At 43.8% G+C, this 21167-nt stretch overlaps 1 protein-coding gene across 4 annotated transcripts in view; it reads left to right on the forward strand.

The window, feature by feature from the left end:
• The first annotated feature begins 226 nt into the window (after positions 1-226).
• SPATA13 (spermatogenesis associated 13) overlaps positions 227-21167 on the forward strand; it is a 70050-nt gene continuing 49109 nt past the window's right edge. For 2 of the 4 annotated variants that reach the window (XM_088458601.1, XM_088458604.1), the window contains exons 1-2: positions 227-478; positions 2741-4512. In XM_088458601.1, coding sequence (XP_088314727.1) covers positions 2896-4512 — 1617 coding nt within the window. In that variant the 5' untranslated portion in view covers positions 227-478; positions 2741-2895. Of the gene's footprint in view, positions 479-671; positions 759-1019; positions 1096-2740; positions 4513-21167 lie in introns of those variants that run through there. The other 2 variants (XM_088458602.1, XM_088458603.1) reach the window with 2 other exon arrangements.

Here is a 21167-nt window from a genome sequence, read left to right on the forward strand (position 1 = left end):
GATAGACTAGAGGCAGCAGAACTCTAATCCCATCTCTCATTCTATCCAGAGCAGGACACGGTGACTGGGCTTTTGTGTAATAAGTGCTCAGTGCTTGCACCCAGCATGACACCCACTACCCAGTCTGCTGCAGCTGCTGCATGGGGGGAACTCGTCTTGTGTGGGTAGAGTTGGAAATAAGACCCCTCCTCCTCCTCACAGACTCTCCGCCCCCTATCTCCAAGCACACAGACACCTGCCCCTCCTCCCTATGCACTCCCTACTGCTGGAGGCTGCCCAGCTCTGCCGTTAGACTGGTTCCCAGCTGCAACCTGCACATCGCCCATCCCTCCTGGACTCATCCACCAGCCATGGACCTCTCACTCCTCTGACCCATGCAGTTTGCAGCTACACAGGGATGTACCGGAGGGAGGAGGACTGCAGCCAGGAGCCCACCAGACAGGCTGCCCCTGGGCATTTGGATGTATTCCTGTAACAGGTAGTCACCCCCCCGGCGCTCAGTATTGCTTATTGTCTGCATGAAGTCTTAGGGCATGGGTGACACTGATGGCAGAGGGTGCAGTAATTCGGGCTGGAGCATTTGCAAAAAGATTGGGGTAATATAATACGCTGGAGGTGGAGGTGCCTCGGTTACTGTGGTTTCTGCATGTATAAAATCTGCAGTAATCAACGTGAAGGTGTGAAAGGAAGGGACCCCGGGCAGGCGGAGGAAATGCAGTGTTTGCTGTGACTTCCCAGCGGGGGAGAAGCTGCTGGATGTGAGTAACGAGGCACCTGTTACCTGGAAGTTGCGCTCAGAGAGCACGGCGCAGTATATGTTACACGGAGGGTGCGCTCAGGGCGCACGGCGCATAGATAGGCGCAGTATCTGTTACACGGAGGCTGCGCTCATGTCGCACGGCGCATAGATAGATGCAGTACATCTGTTACACGGAGGCTGCGTTCAGGGCGCACGGCGCACTACATGTTACACGGAAGCTGCGCTCAGGGCGCACGGCGCATAGATAGGTGCAGCCTGGATGGCTAATTTACGTCTAATTCCTGTATTACAGGATTCGTAGCCTCTGGTTCTCCAGTAGTTGTGGAAAAAAATAGGTATGCGGGAGTCGTCCCACAAAGGCTGGCCAGCCACAGGATGACTGCTTATTAGAGGGCATCTCTCAGTAATTGCACGGTTTCAATGTATCTTCATCCTTGCAACTCTTTAATATTTGCACTGTTACATTGTTTCCCATTCTTAGAACTACTTTCTTATAGCACTATTACACTGTATCCGTATTCTTATAATTCGTTAATCATTGCAGTTACATTGTATATTACATTATATTAATAATGGCACCTCATGCTTATATTTTGTACTATTGACAAAGGCTAATAAACTACAAGTTCGTTGCCGACAGATATAATATGGAGATAGATCAGACTTGAGACACCCAGTCTAGCCTAGGAAAGCTTGTTATCTAGACAAGTCAAGTGTGTGACTATCAACAGCCCCCCTGCTGGCACTTGGAGCATCTTCCCAGCTTTCTGGTTGCTAAGGGGGCTACATTTCCTGTCTATCTTGTCTAGGTTCACAATGATTAGCTTGGGAACCACAGAGGATGCATGCCTGTGCAATTATTTTCTGATTTGGTTTCTGCCTTGTTAACATGTAGATTAGTGATATAATATCATTTTAGTGAACCAGAATTTTACAAACCTCTCTATCTCCCCAGCTGGTGTATTTTCCATTTATATATTACATTTTGGCTGATTAGATTTAGTTTATATAGTTTTATGAAAACTGTAATGTGACATATGAGAGGTCTTACTGCATGCAGAAATAATTATCTACTTGGCTGTGTAGATCATTGAAGGCAGTTGCAGCTATTTCTGGATTTAGGTGTATTACCCGGCAATAGTCTAATGAATAACTGGTTTGTAAATAAATCGGGTAGTGTGCCTTTCCCTCCTGCCCCCTCCTGTGCCATCACACTTCAGACAAGTTTGTTCTGGCAAGCTTTTTGCATTTTGGGTTAGCAAAGCAAATATCCGTATGTATGCGGAGCTCTGTGAGTTTGCCCAGGGTATATTATAAGGCCACTTTAGCAGGTTTGCTGGCTTGCAAACAGAGAGCTTGTTCATGTCATTTTTAGAATTCAGGAATTCTTGTATTCCGAGCACTTGCGCAATTTTTCCGGCTGCGATGTACGTCTGGGTGAATCCACCCTACCTAAAATTATCCTCTCTCCTGATGTAAATCCTGAATGCATTTCCTCCAGTACTGACTGCTTCCATTCTGGTATGGCTGCTAAGGATTGTAAATATCCTGTTAGCATATTTGAGGTTGCTTTGTTGTCTTCTTTGTATTGTATCTAATAATTTCTGTCATTTGAGGCTATTAGTTTATAATAGAAGTTTGCATATAGTCTCTTTTAATTACATCATGTTCTGGCTGGTCTCTTCCTTCCAAAATAGTGTCAGTGTGTATATGTATAATAATATATATTATTATTATTATTTATTATTATTATTATTATTATTGCCACCCCCTTCCTATTGTTGTTTCACTTGTCATTTAAGAGGGAAAAAAACTCCAGTGATCAAAAATATTTTTTCCAATGTAACTTTCCCAGGTCTTGCATGACTAGGCTACCCCCACACAGCCCTTCTTAGATAGGGATGAGTGAGGCGTAAAAGATGAACAATATTATTTTGTTTTTTTTTGTCCTAAATAATGGCTTTTTGTTTTGTTTTTAAGGGCAAGCCGAGGACTGCAGTCGGGCAGCTCTGTGAGGACAATAGACCTGAGAAACAAGACACAAAGGAGTTACATCAGATGACACTTTGGCTCTTTAAAGTCCTGAAACTACTTTGTGGCCGTGCACCATAGGTTGACTTTCCCCCAATGCTCACATGGTTGAGAGTATGACGTCACCCCCCAAGGGCTGTGGGAACAGTCCAATAGTTAACACTCAAGTTCTAGACAAAAGTGTCTCAAGAACTCTATCTGATGGCAGCTGTCACAATGGAACATGCAGTAACAAAGAAGACTCCTGGGATGATGAGAGCCGCTCAAAGTCGCCAAGCTTCTTCACCAGCCCAAAACAACTGTCAAGTCCTAATCATGAAAGGCCCCATTCTACAATTGCCATGGGAAACTCCTCAACTTGGAATGCGTTGTCCTCCTTGAGAAAGATGGGTTCCTTCAAAAAGCTGAAGTCATCCGTTTTGCAGGGAATTCAGGCAAAAGAAAATGCTAATATTTTAAGTGAGCTAGAGAGCGGAGGTGGCAGCCAGAAGTGCTTGTCTTCTGAAGGAGAAGTAAGTGGTCAGACTTCATGTAGGTTGTTAAGTCCAAGGCCAATGCATGATCATTGTAAAGTAACCGATGGACTGCAGTCTGATGGATCTGATATTGATGAAACTGATAACTCCTTCTTGAGAAGTACTCATCGATCCCGCAGCATTAGACGTGCCTACGGTGCTGGCAGAATTAACTTATTGGATAACGACAAAGGGCGTCTTGCCCAAAGTCCTCTTCGGTTGTCGCCATTTGGACAGGAGCAAAATGTCTGCGAAATCATAGTGAAGGACACAGAGAGTAACAAAATCATATACAGAAGGAGTAAGAGCACGGACAACCTGAACTTCCTCAAAAAAAGCTCCTTCAAAAGGAAATCTACCTCTAATCTAACAGACGTAAGGTCCGGCAGCGAAAAGGAGATCCTTCAAAAAAGTACTGTAAACTCTTCTGCGGATACTGTTAACATTGCTGGGACTCCAGAGAGAAGATCAAAGAGGTGGAGGAGTCCAATCCGGGCAAAGGACTTTGACAGAGTGTTAAAAATTATGAGCAACGTTACAGATAGCCATTGGAAAAAGGACAGTAGCAAGTGCAGCTCTCCCACTAATGAAGAACCTTACAGAAGTCGACCGAACAGTCGCTTGCATGACGATTATTCCAGGAGAGCGTCTAGGAGTGCCGACACTGAAAGAAGGAGATATATATCCAGTCCACATTCCCCTTCCCCTGAGATTAATTTGAGACTAAATTCCAGCAGGAGTCATGCGGACAGTCTTGAAAGGAATGTGCTATCCACCGACTTAAAAATGTCCTCTTCTGAAGGCCTCTCTGTGGGAGCATGCAGTCCATCTCCTACTAGCAGTAGCTTGAGTCGGTTAGCCAGTGAGGTCTTTTATTCGGACTCAGAGGAGCCTAGACATATTCCTCATTCAGCATCTGATTTAGGAGTGCTTGGAACGCCAGTAAGGCCCACTGCTCCCAAGCCACAGAGCCCTAGCGCCGAACTAAACAAATACAATGCCTCTAACCATCACAGCACTTTATCGTTGAGCTCTATGGAAAGTGACGAAAGGGCTGAATTAGGGGTCATAAAGTCAGACAGGAGTCCACAGTTATTTAAGGATCTTATTAGGCATACCTATTATGATGATGGCAATGAGGATAGTGGAATCAGCAGCCACTCTCAGTTGAGTCTCAACGTGGTTAATGAAGAAAAACACGAGGAGGTAAGGACAATTCATTTCATTTTTTAAAGTCCATTTATGTCTCAAATTGGGTCCTGTGTGCAGGTTTATGGATGTCCTTGCTTAAGCACAGCTAGTCTAATTGGTGGCTCTAGGCCTTAGAACTGCAACAAATAAACCGTCATTGCTGAAACCTGGGGCAACCAGCGCAAATGTGTGTTAGCCAATCAGATGTTTGCTTTTATTAATCTCTTTGAACTGAAGTCTCACAATCTAATGGCTCTGTAACTGTTGCCTGTACACATCTGTGCTTTTTACCCCATGTTTTTGATTATGATGTATGTTTTAATTAAAATGTACATCCCTAAAACATTACTAGGAAGCAAACCGTTTCCCTACTACTCAGTCACTCCTGTGCTGACAGAAGTCTGTTTTATCTCAAACACTGTGAGTGTGGGATGCCAGGCCCAGCTAAATAGTGGTAAAGGATAAAACGTGGGTACTCCCTTATTTTGTAACAAAATGGACAAAGAGACGAGGTGAAGGTCTGTTTTGGTTCTAAGTGATTTTCCTGTACCAGGAGCTTGGGGCCTGATGCAGAGATGAACGCTAATGCCAACGCAGCTTCAAATTGGTATGCGGCGGCTGAGCAAAAATATGCAAGTGTTGTAGCCGCCTGGATTTGTATTGAAAAGCCCACCAGCGGCTTTAGAAATCCAAGGGACTACATGCAAAGGCGAAGCATCGGTCACCGTGTGCAGAAGGATGCAGCATCGGTGACAGATCATCCGATAATCGGCCTAGGGTCTGGCAGAATGACCGTGGTAACTGAGACGTAGGAGCCCTGCATATGAGATCGCTGTCACAGGCTTAGATTCGCCCTGAAAATGGTCGCGACATGCCTGCGTTTGAGTCTCCACCGCCCGTTGGCACCCACAAACGGACCCTGCCTGTCAATCACTTTGTAGATAAATCTTCATCGGTCATGAAACGTGAAGCATGCGCAGCGCTGCGACTTGGATGCATGTGCGGGGTTACCGGTAATCGCTCAGCTGTATAAGCATCAGCATTGCGCCCATCTCTGAATCACACCCTTCGTAGTCTGTCCACAGCAAAAACAAACTAATGTTGCGAATGTCTGTATCTAGGTTTTTAATCAATATAACTAGTTACAGATGATAATTGAGAGCGTCACTTAAATCTTCATCTCCTGTAGGAACAGCACAGCCTTATAGGGAAGGTGGCCCACAAACTGCTTTTATTTCACAAATATACATAATATATTTATTATTATATGTGTGTCTCCAATCTGTCTGTATTTATTTCAGTTTCTAGAAGCCTGGGTCTGGTTTTGGTCTGGTACAGTCCATGGTTCATGTGCAGCACAGGCCTTCGTTATGATTCTGGAGGCTGAATCTTGTTATGTCTGTAGTTTAGCAACTAAGACTATGCAGAAGGTAGTTTGTTGTCAGTGTAGTAGTGCAGCTGATGGAGGATAAAACAAAACAGCCAGCTAAGTGTATTGACTTCCTCTCCAGCCAGGAATGAATGATCTACTTTTCTTGGTATACAAAGGAGTGTGCAAGTTTCTTTAGATCCTTATCTAATCTCTTGTAATAGGCTTGTTTCAAAGTAGTACTGTGTAGGCAAACTGTTCATCCAAATTGTTTCCTGTTGGGTGTGTTTGATGTACTAACTTATACACCAGTATTCTGGATTTTTTTTTTTTTTATACAGATTTTAGAAAACAGCTGGTCATTTGTTTGGATTACTTGCGCCATTTTTAGATAAAATTGAATATTTTTGTTTCAATGTAAAATTGTCAACATACAGCACTGGCACCATCTAGTGGATACATTTGGTAATACAGCTAAGTTTAATGATAAAGTGAGCCCTCCTAATTGCTGATTCTGGATATTTCCTATTTGAGTTATTTTTTGTTAATAAACATGAGTTCAGTGTGTTGGGGAACAGTTGAACTCCCCCCCCCCCCCACCCCCCCCCCCTCCACCATGCTGTTAATTACAGTGAAAATGTCAATAGTATGAGCTGTTTTTGGTAAAAATTGAGCACAAAAACAGTGCACCCAAATGCTAATAAAAACATTAGTGGCTAAAGTATACATTAGAAACAATGGGTTCTGATTTTACTTATTTCACCCATCCTTTAAGTTGGAGCAAGCAGACGAAAGTGAAACCCTTACCTGCCTGATATCATTACACACAGTGTGAAACCTATCGTGCCAATTTTCTATCAAATGTCTAATTAAGTGGATAGTTATTATTTTTATTATTATTATTAATAATAATATTATTATTATTGTTTATATAGCGCTATAAGTGTTCCGCAGCGCCTTACAAAGTACATAACAAAAAAGTGATATACAATGCAGGACAAGGACATGGATAATATACATTGATACATTGGTGGCTATAACACCCAAATAAGCAACAGAGCATAAGCAACCAAGTGTTAGGTGTCCTAGTGGTGAGTAAGAAGTAGATGAAAATAAAGTAAGGAGAAGCACAAGAGGGTAGAGGCTCTGCTCGCAAGAGCTTACATTCTCAAGGGGAGGGGCAGACATACATGATACAGAGGAGGGAGCATGTAGCAGCAAGTTAGGATGAGAGCTGGAAGGCTTTGATGAAGTCGTGGGTCTTGAGAGCCCGTTCGAAGGATTGTAGAGAGGTGGAGAGTCTGATGGGGAGAGGGAGAGAGTTCCAGAGGTGGGGAGCAGCACGGGCAAAATCTTGGAGGCAAGAGTGGTGGGAAGTAATCAGTTGGCATGAGAGGCGGTGTGCATTTGAAGAACGAAGAGGGCGGACAGGAGAGTGAAGGGAGATGAGATCAGTGATGTAAATGGGAGAAGATTGGGTGAGGGCTTTGTAGGAGAGTGTAAGAACCTTGAATTGTGTTCTGAAGGGGAAGGGGAGCCAGTGGAGGGCTTGTAAGAGAGGGGAGGCAGATGTCGAGCATTTTGAGAGAAAGATAGTCCTCCCGCCCCCGTGGTGCAAAAGTTTCAGGTCCCACCCCTCGCTGGGGGTCTTCACCGGTGCAAGGTGTTCAGAGCACTCCTACAAACAAAAAAAATTTCAATGTGGCAAGTTTAAAATATTGACAGGGAAGCGCACCCAAAGCAGGATTTTAAAAATAGTTTGATTACCCTGAGGGTAATTTACATCACACACCAGTAGAGATAGGGATAGAAAACCTCAGTTATCAGGCAGCCCATAAAGCACATCCCAGTAGAAATAGGGAGACTAACTTTTTTAAATTTTTATTTATAATATATTTTTACTTTATAATACTTGTTATATGCAAATCACTGTTTATGTATTTCCTTATGTGATCTACACAGAAAAAGAGTGCATATATTTGCATCACGTACAAACAAGTTGCATTGTGGGTATTATAAATTGCATATATACAAATTATCATACCTAGAATGTAATTTATGCTGTTTTTATACTCAAACACATGACTACAGTCATACCCCTTTACATTTTTTACCCTGAAAAATAGATTCTTAACACTTCCCATTTGGTGGGTATTGTGAAAAAAGAGCTATATTACAAAAAATTAAATACAAATTATATAATCTCCCTAATTTTAAATGATTTGATATAAAGTTTATATATAAGAAAACTAACATTCACTAAGGCAGTAATGGTATAGAGCAACAGGGGTGGCAGACTCGGGGGGGGTATTCAATTTGGATGCAAAAAGTCGGAATCTGTGATAAATTATCGCCGGTGACGTCATCTTCGCATGTTTCAATTATCCCAGTATTCAATTTCAAAGACTTTTCGCAGGTTCGAAAAGTCTTTGAAAAAAAATGGGGATAACTTTTCACCATGTTTTACATGGCGAAAAAAAGTGCAGGATTGGGGTTTAGTAATAGCCCCTAAAAACGAACTGTAAAAATAATAGGGACACCCCAAAAAAAATTATTTACATTTTGGGGCAAAAAAATAATAATTGGGGAACAGTGTTTAAAAATAGCCCAATAGGTTCAGGGGTATTCTGTAAGTATGCGGCAGGTGTTTTCTAGAATAGGCTATTAGCGGCAGGTGCATTTTTGCATAATTTTTTAAAAATTAGTTTAGGGACTTAAAATATGCTAGTACCCATTTTCAAGTACCCAAAATTTGATGGGACCACTTAAAAAAACTAAAAAATGCTCTTCTGCATCACTTCTTCAATGTCGGGGAAAAAAACACATGCCGCAGCTATTTAAAAACCCGACTTTCCTTTGCAGGCAAAAACGGGGGTACCCATAGTGATCCCCCATGTCTGGACATCTTTAGGGGGTCCCAGGAGCATTTACCGAAAATTCCCGTTTTTTTTTTTTTCGGGAATCCCAATTCGCTGGCTCCCGTTTTCGCTGATTTTAAATTGAATACAGGGATAAAGCGGGCACGCGCCCGATACTTTATCCCCAGTAAAGCTCCGATGTGGAGCGAAAAGTCCAGTACGGCGAGCTCAGGGAGGACAGAAACCTCAAGTAGAGCAGAAGGGCAAAAGGGTGTACCGCCCCAGCACGGACTTTTCGCTCCCTAATTGAATACGGGCCTCAGGGTAGCTGCTTGTTATACTGTATGACAGGAGTGATAGTGCAGATAACTGGCTGCTAGCAGTGTGGGGAAGGCAGCTCTCCAGCCCAATGCCCTCCTGCACTGCATACCTTGCTTACCGCATCGCCCGGAGACACCCCCCAGCACATTACTTACCTTGACATCAAACAGTTTTTTACATACTACACTATCAGCGCCTTCTTTTCTGGTTTGTATTCTTACTCTAGATCCGTTGGCTGGCAAGGATCGCACAAGAGGAGCAGCTTAATACAATTGTAGTTATTAATTGTCTATAAATATCTGTATCACCAATAGCTTTGCCATATTTGAACTGCATATTTGCATACACAATAGGAACGGATTCCAATCAATGTGGAAGTTGTCTGTATGATGCAATGTCTCAGTGGCCCGGTGATCTGAATTATGCTGTTACACACTTCTGTCTGAGCTGGGTGTATAGGAAGGAAGTCTTTCTGCACATTGACTAATTGCAAAACCTAAGCTGAGAATGTTCCCTTCACGCATTTGCACAGTGGGTGGATGTTGCACAGTTTTACATCAAAGTCGCTTCATGCCAGCTGCATGCAGGCTCGTACTGTGCACACTAGAATAATTCTAGGAGGGGAACGGCTGCTAGACCCCAGTTACCTGGGTAATGACGGACCAACGTAGGAGATTTCCCACTCATCTGGTGAGTATAGATTATAATAGCTCTGAGAATACGATCCAATCTAGAGGGCATGGTGTCTGCTTTAAACTTGTAAAGTTCATGCCCTTTAACAGTGGCCTATGGCACAACTTGCCGACTCCGAATATTCCAGTGGAAATATCATCATTTACAAACTGACAAAATTTTCTTAATCATCCTAATGCTTTTTCCCTACTATTCCATCATCTATTTTTTTTTTCTTTTCCTACCTCCCACAAAAAAAGAAAAAAGAAAAAGACTGCTTACATGTGAGAATTGACTTGAAATATGTAATGCAGAGGCGTGCGCTGGCCCTTGTGTTTTGGTTCTTGTTTTGGATCTGGATTCATCATCGTGTTTTTAGTTTTGGATCCTTTTTTTTTTCTTCTTATTTAAATTGAGTTTTTAAAATCCGCTAAAATCATGTAATTTTTGCAATCCAAAACATGAAATTCGGATTTAAAATCCAAATACTGAACTGTGGGAAAATCAGAACAGTGACTCTGATCTGTCAAGATTCACAAAATTCTGGTGGATTCGGATTTCTGGATAACCGAGTCGCACATCTCTAATGTTCCTACAGATTAATTTACTTGTTGAGTATCACTCTCATCACTACTACTGCTGTTTCTCTCCCAATACCCTCATCTACACTATGGGCCTGATTCAGGGCCGCTCGTAAGCGGCAGTACGCTCGTTCTGAGCGATGTTTGCACATCTGCGCATGCATACGGTTTATAATACGCATGCGCGAACCAGTCAGTGCGGCCGAAAATCGTTTGTTCGCTATATAGCGAATGCCTGCTACTTTGAGTGACAGGATGAGGCGTATGTGGGTGGTAACAGGGGAAGGTGCTTGAAAACGGGGTGTGGAATTAAGAACGCAGGCGTGCTTAAAGGTCAAAACGGGCGTTTTATGGGTGTGCATAATTAAAACAGCAGCGTCATTGACCACGTCACCTGGTTGTTTTATAGTCAACTGCTCGCAATATAGTGGTAGGAAAAAACAGCCACAAGAATAGAGAGCAGTTCATACGCTGATCGATGTATTCGATTAATCTAATAAATAGAGGACATGACGTATGATGCGAGCGGCCAGGGGGTGTATTTTTCAAATAAACGTCCGCAAGTTTTGTTCGCTCGTTCAGACATGGAGGCGTCAACAGACCGCAAAGAGCGAACGGTTCATTTGAATAGCCACCCCTTTTTTCTGAACGAGCGAGCGCTAATTGCGTCCGGCTCTGAATCAGGCCCTATGTCTTTCTTTTCTTTTGATCCCCCCCCCATCACTCAGAAGCTACATAATACTTTCCTCTAACACCAGTTCCCATCTTTGCTCCCTCCATAGTCTCCTCCACCTTCTCCTCTCCCTCCTTCCTCTCCTCTGTCTCCTTTCATCCCATCTAGTACTCTCCACCGCATCTCCCATCACTCCTGAGCACTGCACCCTCCCTTTTCCTTCAAGTTACACCTCTTCTTAACCCATGCCACACTAAACCTCCTCCACCTTGCCCACCACCTGCTGTCAACCTTCCTCATTCAGAAGCCCACCACATACCCAACTCTCCTTATCCCCCTGCATTAATTCAATCTCAACCCCACACTACAACAACCCTAACAGTCTCCTCCTCTCTCCTCCCAACCCTGTCCCCCTCTCCTGTCTCCTCTGGAAAGCCAGTTTTGTCTATAATCAACTGGTCCCCATCCATAACGTTTCATCTCCAACTCCTTGAACCTCCTAGCCATCACCAAATCCTGGATTTACCCATCTGACACCACCTCTCCTGCAGCTATCTTCTTTGGGGTCCTCGCATTCTTTCAAGCTCCCTGGACTGGAGGTTGCCACAGTGTTGGGGTGCCTCTATCGTTTGGTCACTCCCACCTACTCTTACCTTCTAAACTCTCCATTTCATTATTTCCATTCAATGCTCATATCAGACGCCTCTTCCAACTTCATTGAGTAGCTGCCTTTCTTTGTCCCCCATGGACTTGGCTCAAAATTCCCTGATAACTTTGCTTCTTGGCTCCTAATCCTCAAATGGACTCTCAAGACCCCTTTCTTCCTCAAAGCTTTCCAGCGCTCATCCTAACTCACTACTCCATGTTCCTTCCTTACAATCCAGCCCATCTGTGCCATCCTGTCTGTCTGCCCCTCCCCTTTGGAATGTAAGCTCTCACGAGCAGGGCCCTTTTACCTCATATGCTTCTCCTTCCCAGGGCCGAAACTAGGATATCTGTCACCCGGTGCAAGGCAGCAATTTTGCGCCCCCTTCCCTTCCCGTACCTGGATTTTGTCCTTGCTCCTCCATAAGGCAGTGCATTACTCAGACGTCCCTGGTATAGTGACTTACATTATTCCTTACACCATAATGCCCATTACACATTATGCCACACACTGTAATGCCTATTACCAAAGTGCCACTTAGATATTTGCCCGACACCATTTTATGCCCCACAGTAATGCTTCTAATTACTTTAAAATTACCTGCTCATTGCCATGGGGTTTCATGCTCGTTGCCAGTGGTTACATGCTCATTGCCAGGGGGTTTCATGCTTGTTGTCAGGGGATTTATGCTCATTGCCATGGGGTTCCATGCTTGTTGCCATGGGGTTCCATGCTTGTTGCCATGGGGTTCCATGCTTGTTGCCATGGGGTTCCATGCTTGTTGCCATGGGGTTCCATGCTTGTTGCCATGGGGCTCCATGCTTGTTGCCATGGGGCTCCATGCTTGTTGCCATGGGGTTCCATGCTTGTTGCCATGGGGTTCCATGCTTGTTGCCATGGGGTTCCATGCTTGTTGCCATGGGGTTCCATGCTCGTTGCCATGGGGTTCCATGCTCGTTGCCATGGGGTTCCATGCTCGTTGCCATGGGGTTCCATGCTCGTTGCCATGGGGTTCCATGCTCGTTGCCATGGGGTTCCATGCTCGTTGCCATGGGGTTCCATGCTCGTTGCCATGGGGTTCCATGCTCGTTGCCATGGGGGTTCCATGCTCGTTGCCATGGGGGTTCCATGCTCGTTGCCATGGGGTTCCATGCTCGTTGCCATGGGGGTTCCATGCTCGTTGCCATGGGGTTCCATGCTCGTTGCCATGGGGGTTTATGCTCAGCCAGGGGGGTTTATGCTCGTTGCCAGGGGGGTTTGAAGGGAGAAGATGCAGCTCTCAGCATCCTCTCCCTGCTGCGCCAGCGTTCCCGGCACTTCCGGGAACGCTGTGTGGATTGCGCTCTGCTAACAGACACTAGAGGTCCAGTAGGACCTCTAGCATCTGTCTCTTCCTTGGCGGCGGCCATTTTTTGATGGCCGTTTTCAGCAGAGTCCATGCGGACGGCTAGTCCGCATGGAATCTGCTGAAAACGGCCATCCAAAAATGGCCACCGCCAAGAAAGAGACAGACACTAGAGGTCCAGTAAGGACCTCTAGCATTAGTCTCCTCTTCGGCGGCGGCCATTTTCAGATGGCAGAGTCTGCTTTTTCACCCCCCCGCAATCCCCTCCCGGTGCACGTGCACCTCTAGCCCCCCCCTAGTTGCGGCCCTGTCCTTCCCTTATACTTTAACTTACAACAGCACCTAACACTTGGTTGCTGAAACCCTGCTGCTTTTTTTTAGCGTTATGCTGCAATATTTATAAATCACATATTTGTCCTGTATTGTTTGTACTGTTAATAACTATTTCTTGTGTGCTCATTTGTTTATGTACTTTGTAACGCGCTGCGGAACCCTTGTGGTGCCATATAAATAAAGGATGGTAATAATAATATTGACCTTTGAGTCATAAAAAAGGCCCCTAATGCTACCATTACGTCCACTTACCGAACAATGCGCCGCTCAATTCATCTTGTCCGCTGCCTAGCGTTGCGTGGCGCACTTCCGTGTTCTCTTCTAGGCTTGTGGACATGTGACAACTGACATCAGGTATGGGGATTTTTAAATAAAGTCTCTATTCAAATCCCACTGTGCAGCTCCTCTGTATTGTCACTGGTGTTGTCTGCCTATTGATTTGGTTATTCGCTCTGCGACTTCTAGCTTGACTTGTACTGTCCATTTTGTTCAATTGTGCAATTCCTGTCTTCCCTAGCTGGCCATTTCCAAGGGACAGGTCATCAGACCTTCCACAGCGCGGCCCAAACCTCATTGTACGGGTCCCTGGTGAACACTGAAGGCCTGTTAGACTTTGCTCCCCATAATTGTCAGCATTAACCTTGGCTGACATTTAGTGAATCTACAAGTTTTGTAACCAGGGATTTTGGGGTCTATTTACTAAGCCTTGGATGGAGCTAAAGTACCATCTAATCATCTCCTAACTGTCATTTTTCAAACACAGCCTGTGACATGGCAGTTAGGAGCTGATTGGTTGGGACTTTAACTCTGTGCATTTTATCTCCATCAAAGGTTTAGTAAATGGACCCCTTGGTGTGTAGGTGAAACTTGACCTCAAATGGTTGTTTCCATAGTAATACAGTTGAGTGCATGGAAGAGACTTGGGGGCATATTAAATTAGCTGCTGGACGTGACATGGGTTTTTAGCTCTTGGGTTAAGTTCCCAGATCTATTCAATTACTGCCTGCAGTAACTTAATTCGGATTTCTGCTCGCACCCAGGGAGAGTGTGAACTGACATCTACGTTTGCACCCTCAGGGTTTACTGAGCGCGGTAACTGCATTGCTCCTGGCACTTAACCCAGAATCTGTGCCTTAAAGCAGAGGTTCCCAAACTCCGATATTACAGTTCAGGTTTTAAAGATTGACTGATGCACTAATTAAGTCATCTGAATGTGGTCCACATTCAGATTAAAACAGTGTGTATAATACTTTCATTTTTTTGTGTCCTTTTTGTTTTTCTTTTATTAATGTGGAATTTTTTGGCTGATAGGTTGATTTGTTATTAATATGGGTCCAGCCCACAAAATAACTGCATGGGTAGGCTAAATATTTGGTGATCAAAATACAATTTCAAATAATTGAAAAAGTATATTCCTGTATCGCTAAACACCACATTAGTTCCATGGTTCGATTCATTGTATTTACAATTACAGAACATGTTGAGCTTTTGCAGTGACCACTAGAGGGAGCCTGTTATCAACCATCATTTTACTGTGAGATAAGTACAGATGTGGAGAGGACTGTTGGAATATACAGTATATAATATAACACATTGTCATACAAACTAGACTAGTGGCTCCTGGCCCTCCTCACGCATTATCTACACTCTTTTACACGTTACTCATATTATTAGTAAACATTGGGGCAATAATAGCTTCTCTGTCAGAGTTCATTATGGGGGAAAAATAATGTAGGTCTACTCATGTTGCTTTAAAAAGAACTGAGCAATTTATTTAATTTGATATCTTTTTTTTCTACTATTGTTACATACCCAATTTTTGTGTGTGTTTTTTTGTTTTGTTTTATATTAACTTTCACTAGTTGGATTATGTTTACCTATCTTCTTCCTTTTTTTTTTTTCTTTCAACAAAGATGCAATAACTTCAGAAAGTCACTTAACAGGGTTTCTATGTGGGAAACTTTTCATATTAACCAGTGTACAGATCACTGTATGCCTCAGGTGGTTAGAGTCCGGGGCTCTGTTTGCGTTTTATTTTTTTGTTTGCTTCTAGCTGACCTCATACTTATTTTAAATACTTGCTGCTATGAACCATGTAGGGTGTCCTATGTGTCTACACACCTCACCCCATGCTTGGATAAGAATGAGTTATACGGATATCCACTACAAAGCGGTAATGTGATGACTGCACTGCTCAATGAAGCAACAGTTTTGGGAAATAACATTTGCATCGACCAGCGGTTGAGTGGTTGAAATGCAGAAATTCCAGGATGTGAGGATATTTTGATTTACACATCAATGTATTTCTGCTTCCCTTTTTATCACTTATGTTAAAGGCCCACTAACCCTGAAATACAGGTTACCTTTCAGCGTTTCCCAACTTCAGACCTCAGGTCTTACAGATCTCCTAGCAGGTGCACAGGTGTAGTCATTACTGGCTGACACATTTTCAAAGATCCACAGGCGGTGCTGAACTTTGTACATGTGATACCGAGGAGATCTGTAAAACATGCACTGTTAGGGGACCACGAGGACTGGAGTTGGGAAACACTGTTGCCTTCTATAAGAGTGACTAATGACCTTCATACATTTATTCCATCACATGGTTTCAGACATTGCGATGTCCAGCTGCGCATATCATGGGAGAATACGGTACGGTATATTGCTTGCTTTCCTGCGCACCTCTAATGGTGCGTACACACTGGGCGATAAAGTGGACGACTGAACGATATCATTATCGTTCAGTCGTCCACTTTATCGTCCATTTTTAAGCCCAAAAAGATGAACGATAACGACGACGCGCGTTCCCACGGGTCGTTCGTCATTATCGTTCATCGGGCTGACATGCAGGCCAACCTGACGATCTCGTCAGGTTGCTGCATGTCAGGGAATGGGGGAGAGAGCCCGGCACTGAACGATATCGTTAATGATATCGTTCAGCGGCTGTGCTCAATGTCATGAACGACATTGAGCACAGCCTGCTGAGGACAACACTACACAATATCGCTCAGGGAGCATATCGTGTAGTGTGTACCCACCATAAGGGGTGAGAAGGCAAATTAGTGATGTTACTGGCCGCAAAGTGGCACTTTGTACTAATAATCGCAAAACTGCCGCGATTATTAAGGTTCTGTTTCGCCACCGATATGTTGATTTTTGATGATAATGGGGACTATGATCTGCAGTGCTAATTAGCCCTCGTCCAGAGATTTCTGTGAAAGCTTCTGCATTGTGCCATTAGTAATCCTAAAATTATGCAGAAACTACAGATACTAAGGAAACACATGGGCCAGTCACACACAATTACAGCAGGTCTGACCTGTCTCAGAAATTGCAAGTCTCGTCGCAGGCAGTGAGTACACAAGCTGCATAGGCAATCGCAGTGGCTAATTTATGCACGCACATGAAACAGAGTTCAAGCGGACAGGCACGCCTGTGTTTCTCCCATCACCACCCCCAAACTCACTCTGCGAGGGATTTTTTATCTGCGGGCGCAGTGCGGTGCATGCGCAGTACTGAACAATTGCCCGATCTGCGTATGAGGTTGCAATTGCGTACGCTGGTGAATCATGCCCTGAGTGCAGCTAATTTATTATTATATTGATGCCAGTCTCTGTCTCACTCACCATTATCTCTACCCCTGCACTGACTGATCCAGCTGGAGCATGTAGTGCCTACAGCCAGCACAGAGGAGTTACAGGATGCCCTGGGTCTGCTGGGAAGCCAGGATGTATTCGTAATTGCCAGAGGGGGAGATGGGGGGAGAGAGTTTGGGGGATTGGAGAAATTGCTCCCCTGGGAAGGGTGGGCAAGTCAAAGACTCCCCCTTCGCCACTCACTTGGACCCCCTTCCCAAGTATGGCCTGTTCTAATGTTTTAGTAATTTAAATGCTGCAAAATATTGTACACACTATGTAGGGCTGCTTCAGCTTTCTCAGATACTTTTAATTAAAGCTTCATATTACTGGACAGATGTGTTTGTTCATGGACTGTTTATTATATGTAGACCATAGAAAATTATAATACAGCATGGCTGCATACTGCCTGTGGTGGTTTTTTCTTGTCTTTGTTTTCTTTCACTTGAAGTTATGGTGTATTATATATTTTAATTTTTTTTTGCATACCCTTTTTATGCAATTTTTTTATGTTTTTTTGTAACATACAAATTTTATTTTTACACACTTCTGCTCAACTAAACTGCATACAATATTCCTAATATTGATTGTTTCTAGCCATTGTCCTCATTAGTTTGTGTGTAAAATAGATGGATTTGTCTCTGTTTTGATACCTCATAGTCCCTACATCCAGTTTTGCATGCACCATATTAATAGATATTTTAGGTCCGGATCAGCTCCCCCTTACACCTTCCCAACCCCCTCCTTAAATACACACTGGGCCACATATTTCATAGATTCCGATTGAGGTGTAGATTATGGAAGAAATGGACAAATGCTTTCTAGAAAGGAATTCATCCAATTCCTTGTTCCACAGAGGAAAATAATCACCCACTAACAGAACAGTTCCTTGTAAAATCTATAGGTTGAAACTGTGACACTACATTATTTCTCATTGCAGTTTAAATGGTCTTTGTATTTGCTGGGTAAATCTACAGGAAAAATCAAATAGTTGTCCAATAACATTAGTGCTGAGTGATTAGTCTGGTCTGGTCTGACCATGACCTTGGATAAAGTAGGATACTCTAGGATAGCTCATAGACTGTCTACATGCTGCTCTATATATCATCCAGTTACCCGACCATATGTAAATAATGTAATGTTTTGGTTATAAATATAATCTCTTGCGTACTCTGTGTACACATTTATATTGAGAAATGTTATACCAGGGGTCTGTTTCAGGCTACACTGTATCTAAGGAAACAAACCCTGTTGTAACAGTTTATATTACTGAAACACTGTCCTGAGGAAGAGACCTAGGAGCCTATTTACTAAGGGAAGATAAGGGGTTAGAAATGCTAAAGGCAGAGACAATCCCTGTACATACCGCTTTTCAGTGTGTACTAAAGCACAGGTTCTCAAACTCGGTCCTCGGGACCCCAAACAGTGCATGTTTTCCAGGTCTCCTCACAGAATTGCAAGTGAAATAATTAGCTCCACCTGTGTAACTTTTAAAATGTGTCAGCGAGTAATGATTACACCTGTGCACCTGCTGGGTGACCTGCAAAACATGAACTGTGTGGGGTCCTGAGGACCGAGTTTGAGAACCACTGTACTAAAGGGATTTTCTCTGCCTGCCAGTGCTAAGTGCAGGCTATAACATCACAATGCACCTGGGGCACTTAGCACTGCTATAGGTGTCTATGGCAGCGCTAAGTGTCCCAGGTATTACTAAGGGGAGAGGGCACTTACCGTCGGGCGTCTTCTCCAGCGATTATGCCGCCTCCTGTAGCTGCCGGTATCTGCTTCTCCTCACTGGAGAAGCTGGACTTGAGCTGTGTCAATTTGAACGTTTGGTAATAAAGTTTGTTGCAAAAAAACAAAACAAAAACCCCTCCCCTCTGCTTCCTGCTGCACGGGACTCCGGAGACCTGGTGATGGTGAGTCCTGGGTCTCTATACTATGCTGCTTACACCGCCGAGGGGGTGACATAACATTCACCCTCCTCGGCGGGTCTATTATTAGTAATACCCATGGTTGCCAGCTCCTGCTACGCAGTGGTAGCAGGCGAAGCAGGAGTGGCATGAACTCCACAGTATGTGGCGTCTTAGTAAATAGCCCCCCTAGTCTCGAAACGCGTTGACCAGAGTGTCATACACAATTGCTTCCTATTGAGGTATCCAGCTGATCCAGGTAAAAGTGGTCCTACGTTTTAAGGTGTCTGGAAACCTTCAATGTTGATTTATATCTGGAGTTCTGGTAAACCTCCACCTGAACTTCATATTCATATTTTATTGATTATTGTGATATTGCTCATATCCTAGGGTAATTTTAATACGTGTGAAAGCAATAAATGTATCTGTTTTATTGCACTGTTTTCCGTATTTATCTATTATTTATTATATGTTCTGAATATCCATTGGCGTGCTTCTGTGAATGAGAAAAACCCATCACGAGAGGGGCTCATGTTATAAGGAGAGTGAATGCATTCTTTTTGTTCAGTACACTTGTTATAGCGCACTTGAGTGTCACTATACCTACATTATTGAGTTTATATTAGGTTTGTGTTTCGGGACGTGCCAGTAAAGGTATGAATGGAAGCACTTTTTGCACAGATTTAATCCGTAATTCTCTCTGTATTATTAAGGAGGAGCGCCCATATTACCAATATGGGATGTAGTTATGAGACTGGCGGCCGCAATGCCGCCGGTCTAAATCCCGACAGGGGAAGCCCGACACGGGACTTAAGACGGGCGTCGAAATACCGATGCCGGAATTCAGATGGACGGCTGCCCGAACAAGGTAAGTCCAGGGCGCCCTTAGCCCCAAGCACGGGAGGGTTAGGTTTAGGTAGAATAGCAAGGTTAGCGTTAGGTTTTATTTGGGGGGTTGGTTAGGCACCCCTAGGGGGGAGGGTTAGGCACCTCTGGGGCTGGGTTGGGGTTAGGCACTGTGGGGAGAGGGTTCGGTTTAGGCACTAACGGGGAGGGTTAGGGTTAGGCTACAAGAAGGGATTATTAGGGGGAGAAGAGGGGAGGGGTAAGTATACTGATCTGACCCCTGACCAACCATCGGTATGCCGCTTTCGGTATTTTGCCAGTAGGCATTCTGGTAGCCGGCATTACATACCAATTCCACCCATATAAGTGGGTGATGAGGGTGTCGTCCACAAACTGTGAAAAATTTGATTGTATTGTGACTATTGCGGAATAAGGGGCCCATTTATCAACTAGTTTTATAATACACAACAAGTTTTGAAACTTGTTGCATATGATAATGGTGCTCCAGCCAATCAGCTCCTGTCATCTGTTTGAAAAATGACATTTGGGTGCTGATTGGCTTGAGCACCATTTACCATACACAACAAGTTTTAAAACCAGTTGTGTATGATAAAACTCATTGATAAATGAGCCCCTAAGTTTTATAACAATACATATAGGACAAAGTATTGCAGCTCTATTGTTCTTTAAATAAGGTCCAATGTTTTCCAAACAAAATGCATATTAATGTATTTGCAAATAAGGCGCTATGGAGATACATTGTGAATGGGTACATGGAAAATGGCGGCTCCAGTGTGTGCAGACAATGAATGCTAAATATACTGGGACATGAGTGTTTTGTAATAGTTACTTCCTTTGTATAAGTTTATATTAATAGAATTGCTGAGAACTACTTTTTTTTTTTTTTTTTTAAGAAGCATTGAAATAATGTTCAAGAAAATGGGCTTCTTGGTGCCATTATTTACAAGGCAGCTCTATGGGGGCGATTCAGTTCACTGCACTGTTATGTCCGGCTAAAACCACTTTAGTATGGGAATGTCGGTTAGCGCATCTAAAGCTGGGTGTTTAGTCTCGCTAAGCGGCATTCTCCAACTAAAGTGCAGTGAATTGAATAGCTGGGAGAACACCTTCCCCGGAGGCTTATCAGCGCCGCGCTGAAATGAATAGTCCCTTTTCTCAGCTTCAGCATTCGCTGGGTCTTTAGAACTGGACACATGCTAGTTTATGTCCATCGCGTGATAGGTCATTTGGTCAACATGTTAAGCGCCTTTACCACATGGTGGTAAAACCTGAAGTCAGTCGGTGCTATCTGTAAGCTGCTCCATATCAACAATATACAGTTAGGGCCTCATCCTGAGTTTGACAGATTTTGCGGACATTTGCAAACTGCGCATTTGACATAGAAAGAAATTACTGACTGCGCAAGCGCTGGACAAGGCTTACTTACAGGGACAGAGCGTGAATGTGCAGGCCACCTT

Source organism: Taudactylus pleione, unplaced genomic scaffold (assembly GCF_031769625.1).
Source record: "Taudactylus pleione unplaced genomic scaffold, aTauple2 ptg000842l, whole genome shotgun sequence".
In the NCBI taxonomy this organism is placed as follows: domain Eukaryota; kingdom Metazoa; phylum Chordata; class Amphibia; order Anura; family Myobatrachidae; genus Taudactylus; species Taudactylus pleione.